This window comes from Ricinus communis, chromosome 1 (assembly GCF_019578655.1).
Source record: "Ricinus communis isolate WT05 ecotype wild-type chromosome 1, ASM1957865v1, whole genome shotgun sequence".
In the NCBI taxonomy this organism is placed as follows: domain Eukaryota; kingdom Viridiplantae; phylum Streptophyta; class Magnoliopsida; order Malpighiales; family Euphorbiaceae; genus Ricinus; species Ricinus communis.
Window position 1 is genome coordinate 35,468,835 of NC_063256.1, and position 18,927 is coordinate 35,487,761.

At 27.6% G+C, this 18,927-nt stretch overlaps 1 protein-coding gene across 1 annotated transcript; it reads right to left on the minus strand.

Moving 5' to 3' along the window:
- Positions 1-11,865: 11,865 nt before the first annotated feature.
- On the minus strand, positions 11,866-12,907 carry LOC125371076 (disease resistance protein Pik-1-like). Its single transcript, XM_048378954.1, has 3 exons — positions 12,831-12,907; positions 12,504-12,582; positions 11,866-12,202 (listed from the first exon to the last, which is right to left on the minus strand). The coding sequence occupies exons 1-3, from the start codon at positions 12,834-12,836 to the stop codon at positions 11,928-11,930; spliced, it is 360 nt and encodes a 119-aa protein (XP_048234911.1). The 5' UTR covers positions 12,837-12,907; the 3' UTR covers positions 11,866-11,927.
- Positions 12,908-18,927: the final 6,020 nt, after the last annotated feature.

Consider the following 18,927-nt stretch of genomic DNA (forward strand, 5'->3'; position numbering starts at 1 on the left):
ACAGTAACAATTGGTATCAGAGCAAAACACGAATCAAAGTGATCAAAGAGAGAAAAGAGAAAGAAGATGAGCGAGGACAAGACGCTTACCAAAATCCCTCACTTTGATGGTCATTACGATCATTGGAGTGAATTGATGGAGAACCTCTTGCGAGCCAAGGGATTGTGGAGTCTAGTAAAAGAAGGTTTCACCGAGCTGGCAGCGGGAATCGAGACAACTGCAGCGCAGCAGAAGAGTCTTGAGGAGCTCAAGATGAAGGATCATCAAGTCAAGCACTACTTGTTCCAAGCAATTGATCGGGTTGTGTTTGAGCAGATCTTGGATCGCAAAACATCCAAGATCATTTGGGAATCAATGAAGAAAAAGTTTGGAGGAAATGAAAGAGTGAAGCGATCTCTTCTCCAAACCTTAAGGAGAGACTTTGAGGTTCTTGCCATGAAGAACAATGAGAACATTGATGATTACTTCAGAAGGGTGATGACAGTTTCCAACAAGATGAGAAGCAACGGAGAAGACATGCCAGATTCGAAGATTGTTGAGAAGATACTTCGAACTTTGACTAACAAATTCACGTATTTGGTTGTGTCTATTGAGGAGTCCAAAGACATAGGGAGCATGACGATCGATGAACTGCAGAGCTCTCTGTCTGTTCATGAGAAGAAATTCAAGAAGAACAGTCATGAAGAAGAAGATCAAGCTCTCAATATTGGAGGAAGAGGTAGAGGATCCTATAGAGGTCGAGGTAGGGGCAGAGGACCCTCTTTCAATAAGGCAACGATTGAGTGTTACAACTGTCACAAACTTGGACATTTCCAATACAAATGTCCAAATAGGAACAATGGAGCACATTTTGCAGAGATCGAAGAAAAGGATGAAGTTCTTCTCATGGCGTATGTCGAACTTCAAGTAACCAGAAGAGAAGATGTCTGGTTCGTGGATTCTGGGTGCTCAAACCACATGTGTGGAGAGAGAAGCTTGTTTTCAAGATTGGACACTGCCTTCATACACAACGTCAAGCTCGGGAACAATCACAAGCTGGTCGTCGAGGGGAAAGGAACGGTAAAGATAACACTTAATGGAATTAGCTATGTGGCCACTGACATGTATTATGCCCCAGAATTGAAGAACAATCTGCTAGAGTGTTGGACAACTTCAAGAGAAGGGTCTGGACGTGTTATTCAAAGGAGGAGAACGGAGAACTTGTAGCATATTTCATCCCTCAAGAGGAAAAATAACAGAATCCGTTATGAGTGCTAATCGGATGTTTATTCTGCTGGGAGGAAAGACAAAGGAGGAAAGATGCCTGCAGGTCGATGTCGCAAATAAGGAAGAGCTATGGCATCATCGATACGGACATCTCAGCTACAAGGGTCTCTTAACTCTGCGCAATAAAGAAATGGTCACCGGCTTACCGGACATTGGACACATGAAGATCACATGCGAGGCGTGTGTCAAAGGCAAACATCATCGAGTTTCTTTCCCAAAACAGAGCAAGCGGAGATCAACCGAGAAGCTGCAACTCATCCACTCTGATCTGTGTGGTCCGATCACTCCGCCATCAAATAGCCAGAAGAGGTACCTAATAAGCTTCATTGATGATTTCTCACGGAAGACGTGGATATATTTTGTGCTAGAGAAATCAGAGGCTTTTCACACTTTCAAAGAATTCAAGACTCTTGTAGAGAAACAAACAGGGCACTTTATTAAGTGTCTGAGAACAGACAAAGGAGGAGAGTACAACTCTACCGAGTTCAAGGAGTATTGCAAGGAACATGGAATCAAGCAACAGCTGACCACCGCGTACACTCCACAACAAAACGGCGTTGCTGAATGCAAAAACATAACCATTATGAATATGGTGAGAGCTGTTCTATTGGAAAAGGAAGTACCAAAGAGCTTCTGGGCGAATGCAGTACAATGGGCAAATCATGTTCTTAATCGATCTCCTACAATGATCTTAAAAGACATGACTCGGAAGAAGCATAGAGCGAAAGCAAGCCATCGGTTGAGCACTTTAGAATCTTTGGCTGCATCGGATATGTTCATGTTCCTGATGTCAAAAGGACCAAGCTCGATGATAAAAGTGTGAAGTGTATCATGATTGGCTACAGCAGCGAATCAAAAGCCTTCAAAATGTTTAACCCGATAGAGAAGGCTCACATCAACCGGGATGTGATATTTGAAGAAGAGAAGAAGTGGAATTGGGATGATAATCACTTGGCTGAACAGAGCATGGAACTCGAGTGGGAAGATGAGTACGAGAGTGACGAAAATAAAAACGAAGAGGAGGAAGTAGAAGCAGAAGAACCAGAAGAAGATGGAGATCAGAATGAGGATTCTCCTTCACCAATTCAAGTCCAAACAGAAGCTACAACCTCCGCAGTGGGCAGACCGAGAAGGCCACCAGTTTGGCATGTTGATTACACATCTAGAGCAGAGTTCTCTGATACTGAAGAAGAGACAAATATGGCGAGAATTGGATCTGAAAATCTGGAGGAAACAATGGCATTTATGGTCATCTCAGATCCAACAACTTTCCAAGAAGCTGTAAAACACTCGATATGGAAGGAAGCAATGGATGCAGAGATAGGATCGATTAAAAAAATCGAACTTGGTCTCTGGTGACGCTTCCAGATGGAGCCAAAGCAATTGGTGTGAAATGGATTTACAAAACCAAATTCAATGAGCTGGGAGAGGTCGACAAATTCAAAGCTAGACTTGTGGTAAAGGGTTACGCTCAAGAATATGGGATCGATTATACGGAAGTATTCGCACCTGTGGCTAGAATGGATACTGTGAGGATGATTATCGCTTTGGCAGCTCAACGAGGTTGGGGAATTTATCAATTGGATGTAAAATCGGCGTTTCTATATGGCGAGTTAAAGGAGGAAGTTTTTGTGGAGCAGCCTCAAGGTTACGAGGTAACTGGGAAGAAGCATATAGTTTACAAGCTTCATAAAGCTCTATACGGACTGAAACAAGCACCACGAGCTTGGTTCAGTCGTATTGAAGCTTATTTTATCGAAGAAGGCTTCGAGAGCAGCACCAATGAACAGACTTTGTTCATCAAGCGAAAAGGAGGTAAAATTCTAATCGTTAGCATCTACGTTGATGACCTGTTGTTCACTGGTGATGATGATGAGTTACTAGATAAGTTCAAGCAGTCTATGAAGAAAGAGTTCGATATGACTGATTTGGGAAGGATGAGATATTTTCTCGGCATAGAAGTGGTACAAAAGGACGATGGTATTTTCATATGTCAAAGGAAATATGCAGCTGAAGTAATCAAGAGATTTGGAATGCAGAATCTCAATCCTGTCTGCAATCCGATAGTTCCTGGACAGAAGATTGGTCGAGACAAAGCAGGCGTGAAGGCTGATTCAACTCTGTACAAGCAGATGGTGGGAAGCTTGATGTATCTAACTGTAACACGCCCTGATTTGATGTTCGTGGTGAGTCTCATCAGTCGTTTCATGGCCAATCCCACACAGTTACACTTTGCCGCAGTGAAGAGAATCATGCGATATCTCAAAGGAACAATGGAGTATGGGATTTGGTACAAGAAAGAAGGAAGAACAGGGCTCGTTGGATACACTGATAGTGACTACGCGGGAGATGTAGATGACAGCAAAAGCACTTCAGGGTATGTTTTTTGATGAACGGAGGAGCTGTTGCATGGTCCTCACGAAAGCAGCCTATTGTAACGTTGTCATCCACTGAGGCAGAGTACGTTGCAGCAGCAACCTGCGCTTGTCAAGCTATTTGGATGGGAAGAGTTCTAAAGGAGATTGGTTATGAACAAGGTGGTGAAATGCTACTATTATGTGATAATACATCCACTATTAAGTTTTCCAAGAATGATGTTATGCACGGGAGATCCAAACATATCAGGGTTTGTTATCATTTTCTAAGGGACTTAACTAAAGAAGGAATTCTTAAGCTCGTCTATTGCAGTACGGAGGAGCAGCTAGCGGATATCATGACGAAGCCTTTGAAGATGGTGACATTTCAGAGCATCCGAGAAGCTTTTGGAATGAGCATTCTGAACTGATTTCTTGAGAGGGTTCAGTTCAGGGGAGGGATTGTTGGGTTGTTTCGTGTCTTCCGCAAGTTTAGGAATAAAGAGACTTGTTCTCTCTAGTTTAATGGGTCAATTCTGTTTGCATTTTTCTAGCTTAGTAGTTGAGCTAATGGAGTCGAGTCCTTAGTTTTCTCTGTTTCAGTTATTTTGCTTCAGTACATGTACTCTATAAAGGCATTGGAAAGGTATGAATAATGTAGATCATTTCAGTGCAGTTTTGTGTTTTATCTGAGCTCACAGTAACACTACACACTCTTGAATCTTGTCCTATATTTTAAATTCGGCTGGAGCTTGTTTTATGCATTTATAAACCTACCTGCTCCTACTAAGTAGTTTCTGCTGCTATTGTAAAGATGGTTTATCTTGTTCTTTGCCTCCAAACCAACATTCACACTTTTATCTGTTGCTGCCTCGAAATGTTCCATATTTTTCTTAGCTGTGATTCTTCATTCTTTTGCAACGATTACAGCAGCTTCATTGCAAACATTTGCAATATCTGTCCCACCAGCTATCTTTGGAACCTGAGAGGACCCCCCGCGGCCAATTTCATCAATAAGGATAATGCTAGGAGCGCATTGCCTTGCTTCTTGAAACAAGTTTCTCATTTTGGATGGTCCAACACCGACAAACATTTCCAAATTGTCCTGCAGTTGCCTTTGCTAAAAGGGTCTTTCTAGTTCTTGTAAGCACCTTCAGGAATTTTAGCTGTTATCCTTTGATGCACCAAAAAGGAGGGTTAGAGTTGAATTGGTGTTTTGAAGGATGATAGGAAATTTTTAAAAATTAAATGAGTAGAGAAGGGAAGGGAAGAAAGAAAGAAATTGTGCAAAGATTTATATCTGCTAATATCAATCCCTCAGCCATTAAGTAAAGCAGCATATGTAATTTATCTATATATACCTGTACACAAACCAATGATTCAACCCACCTCCAAAAGATTCAACATGGCATCATTCTGTGTAGAAGAACCCCAACATGTCCAACTAGAAACAGAAAAAGAACCCATCTTCTTCCCTGCATAACTCCATGGGCACTCAGACAATTATCTCTTCAAGACCAAAAAGATAAAATACACTATTTTATTGTATACTAATCTAGATAATACAACTGATGCATCAAACTAACAGAGCCAGAAATCTTTAAAAAGAATGAAAATTTTAGAGAAACAAATGAACTTGGATTACAAAATAATATACAACCAAGGTGTTCTAACAAGAGCAAAAAGAAAATCAAACACAAAAAAAGCTATACAAGAGAAAAAGACATTAATATACCTGTTCATGCTCTAGTAAACTGATCTCTGTCTCTCAAGGGTTATGCTTCCATCCAGAAAAGTTCAGAATTTATCTATTCTGTTATGATGAATTCATGAAGTTGTCAACTAGTCCAGCCTTGCATGAATTGCAGTTAACGCAGAGAATATTGTAATCATTGCTCCATGTAGCAGTTAGATTCTTTTAAAATTTGCAGGTATGAATGTCCAGTTAATTGGGTTTACATACTGGCACCCCAAATTCATCTTACAACAACCAGAGATACAATTGAAAAAATAGAAAAATATATCAAAAAATCTAGAGACAATGAAGATAAGATTTAGATATGTAACAGGAACATAGTCATGGGGTTTGGTTTGGGTTGGGTTTCCAGTATTGGAGAAACATATACTAAGTATATTATTAGTGGGAAAAACCCATAATAATTAGTAAAATGTTAGGCCAAATTAAGTGCTCGGACAGAGAAATCTCAAGTGATATCTTTAATGGTGTACCAGTATTCATTAACATAAAAAAAAAAAAAAAAGAAGAAAAAGCTCTTCTGAACCAAAGGAAGAAACAAACAAATTTAACCTAATTAAGATCATGCAGTTGATGCTAGGATATTAATTCCTGCCAACTTCTCTTAAGCAAACTTTGAATGACCAATTTTAATTCAAAAAATCAGAATTTTATTTTCTTATTATTTTAAAAAATAAATATATAAAATTTGACTAATAATAATTATTAAATTATTTCAAAATTAGACACTTTACATCAAATCCTTATAAACAACAAATCCTCTTAAAGTTAATCATCAATAAAACATCTACAATTATGGTTAAGAAAAATAAATAAAACATCTACAATTATTATAGTCAAGCCCTCCACAGGTTTTTTTTTTTTTTTTTAAAGAAATTTCATGGTTACTGTCTTTTTATATTTTATTTTGCGGTCAAATTTTTTTTACTTTTTTTAGAGAAAATATTTATATTAGTTTTTTTTTAAATTTATCTGAAAAAAGATACTAAAAGTATACTTAAAAGATACCTGAAGGATATTGTTTTTTATTTATATTATTGTGATTTCAGTTTTTTTTTTTTAAATTTTATCAAAAAAAAAAGGATATTAAAATATAACTAAAAATATCGAAAGTTTAGTTATTTTAATTTGTATTATTATGAATTTTCTTTTTATAATTTTATTTGAAAAATATACCTATAAAACATCGAAAATATATTATTTTAACTTGTATTACTCTGAAACCAGTCGAATGAAATAGATTAATTATTTTTATTTTATATCCTTATAGTTGATATTCGTAAATTAAATGATATTACGAGCGGTGGAGCTATAAGGGGATGAAGAAGGATCATAGCCAAAATTATATAGATAAATCTCATAGATGTCAAATACAATTGATTAAAATATAAAAGTAGATAAAATTATAAAATCAGTAACTAAGTATTTTATATAGTTGATTAATATAGTATTTAATTATATTAAAGAATTACTAAAACTAAAATAATATTAATATTTATAAATTTATATGGTACCATAAGCCATAGTACATTGAAATGACTTTTTATAGTTTAATTATATTGTAAAATTTTGTCTTCCTTTATATTTATTTCTAGCTCCGCCATTGGATACTACATGTTTTTTTTATAATAATTAGTGTATTTTAATGAAATAAAAATATATTTTAAAAATATACCATAATATAAAAAAAATATACTAAATATGATTTAAAATATATAAAAATATAATTAAAACAAAATTAAAAAAATTATTCAATGGTAATAAAAATATATAAAAAAATAATAAAATATCAAAATGATATCATATTATAGTTTAAAAAAATATATAAATAAATTGTTTAAAAAAATTATAAAAAATTAATTTTAGTAATAAAATTTTATCTTCACCCTCCCGTACTTTTATAAAAAAATAAAATTTTCGGTTAAAATAAAATTAATAGGTATTCGAATGTATAAAGGGCTCAAATAATACACGATATTGATGGCACATTATAGGCCCATAAATAAACAACAAACTAAAAGGGTTAATAATTGGCTTAATTAAAGCCTGTCTATAGAAAAGAAAATTCGAAAAAGCCCATAATCAATGAAAACTAATAGAAAGCCCCCCTGAAGAATATACATTAAATCATCAAAGCCACTAGGAGGCAAGTTTCCAGTCGCAAAATCTGATCCAAGTAAGGGCGACCTTTCGATCAAACCAACTATATTCAATAAACTGAAAAGCTTTAGAAACGAACAAAATTGAACCAAATTTAAAATTAAAATGAATTAGCCGACTTTTATATAAATATGAATCGAACTGAATTGAATAACTGAATAGAAAAGTAAAAATTACAATAACTAAATTGAATAAATCAAATCGATTCAAACCAAAAATTACTTTGACAATTAAGTTTTGTAATAAAAATAAAAATATATTTTACTAACTAATAAAAAAGATTGGTTATTTTGGTTAAACTAATTTTTTTACCTAAAATCATTTTGAAAATTAAGTTTTGTAATAAAAGTAAGAATATATTTTACTAAATAATAAAAAAGATTAGTTGTTTTGGTTAAATCAGTTTTTCTAATATAAATAAACCGAACCAATATAATTTCAGATGTTATGAATTATAAATAAATAAAATGAATTTACCAAAAAAAAAATCAAACTGAGGCTTTTAGATTTTCGAAAGAGACGAGAGAAATCAAAGTCATCGTTTTTGGTAATTTGAATAATTGTATTCTGAGTAATTATTACTAATAATACATTAAAGATTTATAGTTACACTTTTTGAATATTTTAAATGCTCCAAGTTTCGTCCAATAGATATTTATCAATTTTATTTATAAAAAATTAAAGGTTTTTTTTTAAAGAAAATAGGACAATAAACTTAATTATTGATTGAATAAGACCTAATGATATTAAAAATTTTAAAATTTATCTCTCTTTACAAATTTTGTCCATCCTTTAAATTTTTATTTAAATAATGGTTTGATTTCACTAATTGATTGCAATTATAGCTAAATTAAAATTTCGGTCAAAATTAAATGTTACCCTCTTAGCTCTAAATACTAATTTCTTTTTATTTTATTAATATTATTTGCCTTTTAAAAAAATATATAAAATCATGACGAAAGTGAGAAAAAAATGACTTCACTCTTCATTCTTCTTCTTGAGCCATAATTTATTATTGTCATTCACTTTCCTGGTCGTCTATAACCTAACCTTGATAACTTGTGTGTGCTGTATAAATATATATGACAGTGATGTGTAAATTGTTGATAATGACACGTTACTCTATTTTGATCGAGATTTTAATTTGGCAATCAATTAATCAAATCAAGCCATTTAAGTAAAAATTAAAAAAAAACGTAAATATTTGAATTTTTGGTTCATCAGGCTATTAAATAATGATAATTTAATTATTATTTTTCTTAAAATGAAGTGTAAGTCACACTAAGAATTGATAAAATGGAGTTGTTAAAACTATAAATCGCAAGTTATGTGCTAAAATTGATCCCAAAAAGTGAAAAAGTTTGTTCGACCCTTTACGACAATCCATTTAAATCAAATATTTGTATCATAATATTACAAAGTCTTCAAGGAAGAAAACTAAATTATATTTCAATTAACATCTTGTTATCACATTTTTTAAAACAAAAAAATAGTATATCAATATGAAAAGAAAAAAAACTATAGTTATTACATAATTAACTTGTTGGTCTTTAAAAGACAATTGATGAAAGAATCATCATTAAACTGCATTGAAAACATTAGGAAAACCGTTTTTTAAAATAATATTTTGATAATTATAAAAGAGTAGTCATTATTTATTAAATTGAGTGTAATTTTGACCTAATTGAGTTATTTGTCAAAATTAAATAATACAAACAGTGATGTGGACGCCAATTAGGAAATGAGAAATCCAAATTGATGGATCCCAATGCTGTATTATCTATACGCGTTATTTAATTTTGAATTCTCATTTTCTAAACTATGTCTATGTTACTTGATTTTGACAAGCAATACCATTTGACCAAAATTGGACTCAATTGGCCAAATCATGGTTAAATTGATAATTTTAAAAGAATTTACCAAAATAGTAAACTACCGTAAAGACTTTGATTTTTTAGACTGATAGGCTTAGTTTATAATGTAAAAGGTGAATCCATTAATTTGACTTAAGTCATGCTAATAGTTAGGCCCAAATTAAAATTGATTTGTCAATGACTCGTTCATGGTCCTCTCATTTCTAATATTTGGGCCCATAGATTTCTACATGGTAATAGAGTCTAAGAATAAACTTGTTCATGAACCTGATACGAACTCGAACCGGATACGTTCAAACACCAAGATAAGTAATGGTGAGAAAATCAAACTGATAAACGCTCTCCCAACGTATCCGGTTCGAGTTCGTATCAGAACCCGTTTAACTTATAGACTACATAGTCGAGGACCTTTGGCTTATACTGACCTTTGAGCTAGCCCGATCTATATAATACTATTAAGTGCAAGTTGCACTTGAGAGCAGATGTGAAGATCATTCTACATCGGGTATAAAACATAATATAAAAAAGTTTATAATGTAAAAGAAAAAATTTATTAATTTGACTTAAATCATGCTAATGGTTAGGTCCAAATTAAAATTAATTTCTTAATGATTCATTTACACTCCTCTCATTTTTAATCTATCGACCCATGGATTTCTACAATAAGATTTGATAATTAAGTATTTAAATTTTTAAAAGTTATAATTTGGTGTATGTATGTAGTAAATATTTATGATTTTTGTATATATAGCAGGTCTATAGCAAACTATAAATTATAATTGAGTGTTTAAACTTTTAAAAGGTATGATTTAATATGTAAAATTAAAGATTATTAACATTTGAGTGTAGAGAAGTATCTATTCTTCACTTTTTAATCTTTTCTGGTTTTTCAAAATTAGTTTCAGATACTTTAGAAATACCTAATGTATACCATATTTTAGTAAACATATATCTTTTGATGTTGAACATCTGAGTTAAATTTTTTTCATTGTAAAAAATTTCAAATACTCAAAATATACTATTATTTGGCAAATGTATACATTTCATCGTTCAATTTCTTTCTGAGTTTGTAATTTATTTTATTTGGAAAAGATGAGATATGTAACATATATTTAATGTATACTATTTTTGGTTAAATATATACTTTTGCTATTATTTATGTAAAAAAAAAACCTGATATATACTTGTTTCTTCAATATATACTAAATATATACTTTTCTTTTCCTTGTAGCAATTTATCTATTTTTGTTGGATATATTGATATTTTCAACATTGTTTCCAAATTTTTAAAGTAAAAAAATACCTTTAACAAAATGTAATGATAATTCACAAAAAAAAATGTGTCTTAAATTAATTATATGTTAAAAATATACTGAATATATACAATTTTTTTTAAAGTATAACCAACATATATCTTTTTATTTAAAAAAAAAAACAAATAGGGTACTTTTGTAAATTAAATCATGATTTTGGTTATTTTTATTATAAGAAATTTTTGTAGATATTTTTATAATTATTTTATATTTTTGTGGCATTTATGAAAAAATCTCTTTTATATATGGATGACTGCTTCTATATATTTAAATGTTAATAATTTCTGATTTTAAAGACTAAATTATAATTTTAAAAATTCAAAAATTAAATTTTAATAAAATTTATACACCATCTTTTATATAAATGATTCCCTTAAAAAATAATATCTTTAACAGTAAAATCTCTCACACACCATAAACTAGGTTTTCTTCATTTTATTCAAGGAAAGGGAAAGACAAACAATATATCACATAACATTGAATGTTTATCAGACAGATAAAAAATCTAAAATAAAAACTATAGATGAAAAAAATAATCCTAACAATCCAATAATTTAAGAAAATTATTATCGCAATAAAAAAAATATAAAAAGATACTAGAAATTGATTTAAATCTAATTGAAAAAGTAATTTAAACCCCAATCAAATTTGTATGTTGACTCTAAACTTGGACCATGAAATGAAATGAATTATAAAGTAAAAACTAGTGATAGCTAAATTTAGCATGTATAATATGAAATACCAAGTTTTATTACACTTAATCCTCAACGCAAATTGCGTTTAAAAAACAAAATTACTACATTTTAACATTGATTTTAATTTTAAATTTTAGCAAATTATTCACCAAATTATTGACGTGACGTTAATTTCGATGATAATAAAAGGAAATTGGTTGATTCGTCACATTACTAAAATATTATTATTTAAACACATAAAATTATTTTTTTTATTTTCTTAATTTTGAAATTTTATTTATTTTTATGTGCTTAAATAACAATATTTTAATAATGAAGTACCAATTCAGTTTTTTTTGTTATCAGAATTCGTAGTAGATCTAATTTCACTAAAAATTAAAATTTAAAATCAATATTAAAACTCAATGCTAAAAGATAAAAAAATTTAAAACTACGTATTAAATCTAATAACAATCACAAAACACATAACTTTTTAGCAATTAAACTTAATATATATGTATGTTGGATTTCTAAAAGTAGTCGCGGTAGAGAACATATTGAGGCATATTACAACCATATGACCAAACCACCTTCGTTTCATCTTTATTTTCTTCCTTCTTCTGTTCCGCAGCACTCACACTTATCAACTCCACATGCCCTCCTCTCTTTGGTAACAAGCAAGCAATTGTTGATCTCTTTGTTAACTTCTTTCTCAGTATACTTGTTAATTTAACTGAATCTACTCCATCTCCTATCACCACTATCTTGCTCTTGTCCTCTTCTCCTAGAGCCGCGGATTCGATACCTGCATGTTCATGTTGATGTATTATTCTCAGTATATATACTATAACAAATATGTGAGTGATATGTAGTCTGTATATTTTTACATTCAGACCTTGAATGATTGATACATAATAGAGGATAATCATTTTCTTACACTTGCTATAAAGACAAAAACTCATCTAGCATGAAAGAGAAAACTCGAATTCGATACCTCTCACTTCCATGAGCAAACGCTCTTAAAACTAGACGTTAAGGGTAATATTTAGTATATTTGCCATGTATATATATATATATATGTAAGAAACCAATATTTGCTAGTTTACCTGAAAATCCAACTATAATCTTTAAAGCCTTGGAGCGGGACTTCTGGTCATTCATGGAGATTTTGATGACTAACTTTTGCTGCATTTGAATGAAAGAAATAAATAAACTAACTCCAGACTTTTTAACCTAAATTAGCTTTTGCAAGAGACAACACACCCAAACTTTTTCTTGTCGTACTTTATTTTAGCAAAGGGTTATCGATACCGAACTCTTTTATTAAAATTATATATTTCGATACTGATTTATTTTTATATTTTTAATTTAATTACTATTATAAATGAAAAATTAACGTATAAAAAAGTTAATAAAAAAATAAAGAGAGATACCTTCATGGTTGATGAAAGATGGGTGTGGAAGCAAAGGCACAAAAGGATGGTTTCAAGAATAGAAGCTTTCAAGCCAGTTTGATATGGTTGGTCATGTATAAGCCATATTTATATAAGTCTAAATATGCTATCAAAGGACTTCACTTTTGTGTACATTTCTTAGATGCTTCCTTAATTTCTACTTTATTTAATTTACAAATGGCATTCTTTTGCTAATTTATCCAACTTGCATTAAATTACTTGATCTTCTGGTTGTTAGAGACTATTGTCAACTTTTTAACAAGTAAAATATTATATAAATGTAAAATAAGATACTGCAGAAAGACCCTGTCAAATGTGGGCCCCAGCATCTCTTTATATTTACTAACTTTTTATTATTTTAAAAAAATATATTATATTTATATTAATAATATATATATATATATATATAAATTTATCATCATAAACAGTTTTAATATTAATATAATACAAAATTTCTAATTATAGTAATTTTATCGATATGTATTGCAGATTTTTAAAAATTTAAAATATATATCCTAATAATTTATTATTATTAAAAAATATTTAATTGAATACTAAATTACTTAAAATATTTTTTTATCAAAAGTTTCATATTTTTATTAATATTTATAAAAGATGAAAAATTATGGTATTCGTCTAGAAAATGTTAAGAATATAAAATATATATTACACATTTGATAAATTTTTTTTATTTTTGAAATATAAAAACATCAAACTGTATAGTAGTTTTTTTAGCTTTACTTTAATGAATGCAAAGAAAATAAATATTTAATGCAAAAAAATAACAAATATAAATGCATAACTAAATTATTGTTCCAATTTCTTCTGTATAAAATGAAAATATTGTACAAGAAAAATTGTGTTAAGAGGCAATATTTATATCTTTTCCATAAAGCTTCTAGACGTAATGTATCTTTCGACCATAGCTAGTTTTTCTTATTCATTTATATGCATGTGGATATTAATAGTTGAATTTATTATTATGTACATAATAGAAAAATTAATTATTAAATTTAAAATAAAAATAAAAATAATAAATTAATATAATATTTAAAAATAAAATATTTATTTAGATTTTAATTTATTTTTATAAAATAAATTGACATATTCACAATTTGAATTCATATCCAGCTCTAACTCTAATATATCTCATTATATATTTAATATTTCAATTAAATTATCAAATTTAAATAAAAATAAAAATTAATAGTCATATTATATTAAAATAAAAATTATGCTTGATAATATTTATCATTTTATTAAATTTTAATAATAATTTTAAGTAGTTAATATATATATATATATATAATTCAATTAAAACTTGAAATTCTAATAGTATTTCGCATTTTAAAAAACTTAAATCGGGTGTATTGACCCGTAGACATAAATTTATAGAAATATGTGCTGAAAAGATTTACACATAAATTTATAGAAATATTTGCTAACAAAATTAAATTGAATGTATTTGATCCTTAGATATAAGTACCATTTGTCCTTATCTTTATATAAACTAGTCATTCACTCGTGTTTTACACGGTCGTTATTCTTATTTTGATTATAAAACTAAGTTGATAGATATAATTTAATAAAAAATTTAATATTTAATATTGTTTCGTAAAATTTTTAAAAATAATAACAAACTAACTTTTAAAATGTGGTTAGTCTTTTAAAAATTTTAAAATTTTATTAATGCAACAATATAAAAATTATTTATTAATTAATTTTAATATTATAGATTAATATATCAATATAATTGACATTACTATTTTTTACAATTAAAAATTTATTATATAATTAAAAATTTAATTTATTATTAAATATAATATTAAAATGTAATTTAATTTTTTATTTCCTATATTAGAATTCTTATGTAGTTAAAATTAGTTAATATAATATCAAAATACAATTAATATGTTACTTCTTAGTATAAAATTAATATCATTATCTGATTAGGAAACTATTTATTAGTTAATATAATTAATGTGCTAATATTTTTTAGGATAGAATTATCTAATTAAGAAATTATTTATTAGTAAATATAATATTAAAATATAATTAATATTCTATCTCTTAGGATTATAGTCGGTGTTTAATTAGGAATGTAATTTATTAGTCAATAAATTAATAAAAAAATATAAAATTACAAATAAACTTAAATTTCATGCGTCAAAAGTAGTATACATGTCAAATAAAAATTTAAGCACACATATTAAAAAAAAATTTAAATTTCAAAAATTAATATAGATATAGATATAGTCATCAAAAGACTCCAATATTGGGTACATTTGTTAATTTCGTAAATTTATACATTACTTAATCTACAAATGGCTTTCTTTTGCTAATTTATTCAAATGGTATTAAAAAAACATTTGGTCTTCTGGTTAGTTAAAGACTTTATGTTATCATTTTAAAAGCAAATTTGACTAGTTGATATGTACTAATTCCATTATAAAAGGACCATATCATATGTCTGTACCCCAAGACATCTCTTTAATCTTTAATATATTTAATTAACACCTTAATTATCCCTTAATCCTGATTATTTCTAACAATATTCATGAATCTTAAGATTTTGTTATTAGAGAAAAGAATCTTAAGAAACCTTCGATTCTTATTTTATTTGTTTCTAGAAATAAATTTGGTTCGATCAACTTCTTTTTCTTTTTTTCTCGAATTGCAAATTAAACCGAAAAAATCAATTTTAATATTTAGACCGAATCTCAATTATATATATTTTTAAATTTTATTTTTTAAATCGGGATTTTATCGGATTGGTTTTATTTGAGGCTCTAACTCCAAGAACTATTATGTCAAACTCAACATAATTAAAAAATATTTAATTAAAGACTTTGTACAATTGTACCCTGCTACTGGTACCACTTCTACATCATAAATAAATAGTTCAGTTAATCTTGTGATTAATTTATTTGTCATCCATCTTTGTTCATCCACTAATCATATTAGTCTTCTTTCCTATGAAATCACATTAGAAATTTCTTTAATTACATTATTATCAGATAACTACAAGAGCATTATTTGTTTAAGACACTAAATCTTGAATTGGACAACAAAAAAATCTAACTATAAATAAATAAATAGATAAGAATCTCAAATATGAATGTATGGAAATGTGTTTACATATGTTTGATTTTTGAGCTCAATTTTCTCTGAAGAAGTCAGGTGACATGAGCATAGATTTGAAAGGTGACATAAGCTATTTCTTTCTTCTCAATGTCTATACTATGAATGATTTCACTAACATCAGCAAAGACTATTCTCATGAATGGTAAAGTTTACCTCTCTTAATTCTAGAAGATTTTGTTTTTAATCAAAAGAAAAATATAATTGGTTCAAATTATATATAATTATTTAAGATATTTTAAAATTTTAATAATATATTTTTATTTTGAATTATATAAGATATTTTAGAATTTTAATAATATATTTTCATATATAATATGGTAAAAATATGTATTTTTACAATGTTTAAGTTTAATTGTCCAATTTCAGTTTCTATTAGCCAAAGAGAGAATTATGAAGCTAAACACTTAGAATTGGATCTAATAAGACGTGTTATTATTAAAGTCTAAGATCAAAGTGCATGGACTAACCATTTAACAGGCCCAACCAAAATTCACAATGCCCAAGAGTATAAATTAGTTTTTTATTACTTAAAAAATTTGTATTAATTATTTATCTATAGATAATTAAGAGCAGTAATAAAGATAACTCTTAAAAGCCTTGTGCTGAAAGGGCTCTACAATAAGAAGTTTTACAAATTTAGATGAGTATTAGAAATTGGACATACTAATCATTATTCATCATATATCCATTATTTCCGTCTCTGCAAATTTTCTCTATAATTCCTCATCACAAATATTTAGTTTTAGGTTTTTGTATTTTCTCAAAATTAATAAGGTTTCTGGAAAGTAGAGACTGTCTTGAAGAATTTTGGATCTAGAAAGAGCTTTTATTTTCAATTTTACTTTCATGTTTAACTATTTAATTACTATGGCTATGAGATTAAATATATTTGGTTAAATTTTCCTTAGTATTTAATTTAGTCTATTTACTTTGTATAAATCTTGTTATTTTATATTTAGTAAATAATTTTTTTGTCAATATATTTTTATTAATTTGAATTATTATTATTGTTTAACCATCATATTAATTCAGTAATGATAATTGTTATATATTTATTTAAGTTAAATGTATTAAAGACATCATCTTTACTTCAATCTATATTGATATATTGAATGATTAAAGAAAAATAAATATCACTATCTTATTCATTAGATTCGTGTTTAGTATTAAAATAAAGAGATTACTAAGTAATTGGCTAAGACTATATATTTTTTTTATCATATAGATTATTAAAATCATCTAATTTACATATTTATTTAATTAGTTTATTTTATATATTTATAAACATTATATTTTCTCAAAATATTAATTTAGAGTATTTGGATTTACTTTTAGAGTTTCATATTGATAATTAATTTTTATAATAAGTGGTCTCATAGTTTCTTAAAAAATCCACATCAGCATATTTTAACGTTTTTATTATAAAAACGATTAATGCACTTGCGAGTACTAAGTTTGACACATAAAAAAAAAATTAAACTTTTGTTTGATAATAAGTTATACTATTTCACCAACATACTTGAGCAATTAAACTAAAGATACTAGGGATCAGTTTGCAATTGCTCTTTTTTCAACTATTTTTAATTTTATAATTTCTTTGCTCATTTTTTTTCTTCCTATAATTGTTTCTTAAAATCTAACTTTTAAGAGCAATAGAGTTCGATAATACCTCTTTTTAAAAATATATTAAGAAAATAAAAATAAAATTTCTAAAATAGGATTCTGCACAATAATATTAAACTAACTCTAAATATTCGAGAGGTCAAAATAAACTTTAATAATTATAAATAATAAAACATTATTTTAAAGTTAATTTTTACATGTTATATTTAAAGAATATTGAGAGAAGAAGGCAAAAAGAATAAAGAAAAGGCTTTGGATTGTCTCATTCTAATGATTATAAACATGAGAAATTCTATTTCAACAATATGCTATTTCCTCATTCAAAATTAGCTATTTATTAGACTATATATTAACTTGATCTTTTTAGTAAGGAGTAGTGGCATATGGAATAATGATACCTAAATGACACCAAGGTGATTAATTAAGTTTTTAACCACGAGTGTAAAATGCTGACTATCTTTTATTGTGCAGCTCATGACCTATTGATAATTATTTTTGAAATAGTTTCCTTTTTGGTATAAAAAAGTAAATTAATATTTGCATTTGTTTGTATTGAAGCATTTTGAGTTATTATATTTTAGGGTAAAATTAATAGTTACATTTATATTTTTGGAATATTCTATCCAATGATTGATGCTTTTACACTTGAAAAGATTATTTTTATTAAAGAAGTAACGTGTATTTTATTTTTTTAGCATTTTTTAGATACATATTCATATTTTTATTTTTTTATATAATTTTGCATGTATTTAACTTGAATCAACATTATATTATAATTTTATAAATAATATGATATCTAACAATGCATCATAGAATCTATAAATAAATTAAAATTTTATTAAAAATTTTTACTTTTAATTTAATTAAAATATAAAAAATATTTTTAAATTCAATTAAAAATTAAAAATATTTTTTAATACTTTATTATGATCACAAAATATCTAGTCGGATACTAAATTACTTAAAAATACTTAGTTTATCAAAAGTTTATATTTCTATTGATATTTGCACTCTAAAATATAAAAAAAGATATAGTAAATATACTTAAAAAATATTAAGAAAATAAAATACACGTGATTCCTTTATTATAAAACCATATTTATCTCTCAAATGTAAAACGTCAAAGACAAAATAATTTTTAAATTTTACTCATTTTTTTCCATTCATTAATAATAATGAAATTATTATAAATAAATAAAAAATGATCAGCATCTATTGGGTAATCCACGACTCAGTTTTTAATCCTCACTTCATAATTTTCCAAGTTGTGGGAGAAAAGGGAAAGAAAAGAAACAAGAAAAAGAACACA

Coding starts and splice junctions, on each gene's coding strand:
- LOC125371076 (XM_048378954.1), bottom strand. Junction 12,203..12,503: donor GATTATAGTTGGATTTTCAG/GTAAACTAGCAA, acceptor ATGAACATGCAG/GTATCGAATCCGCGGCTCTA.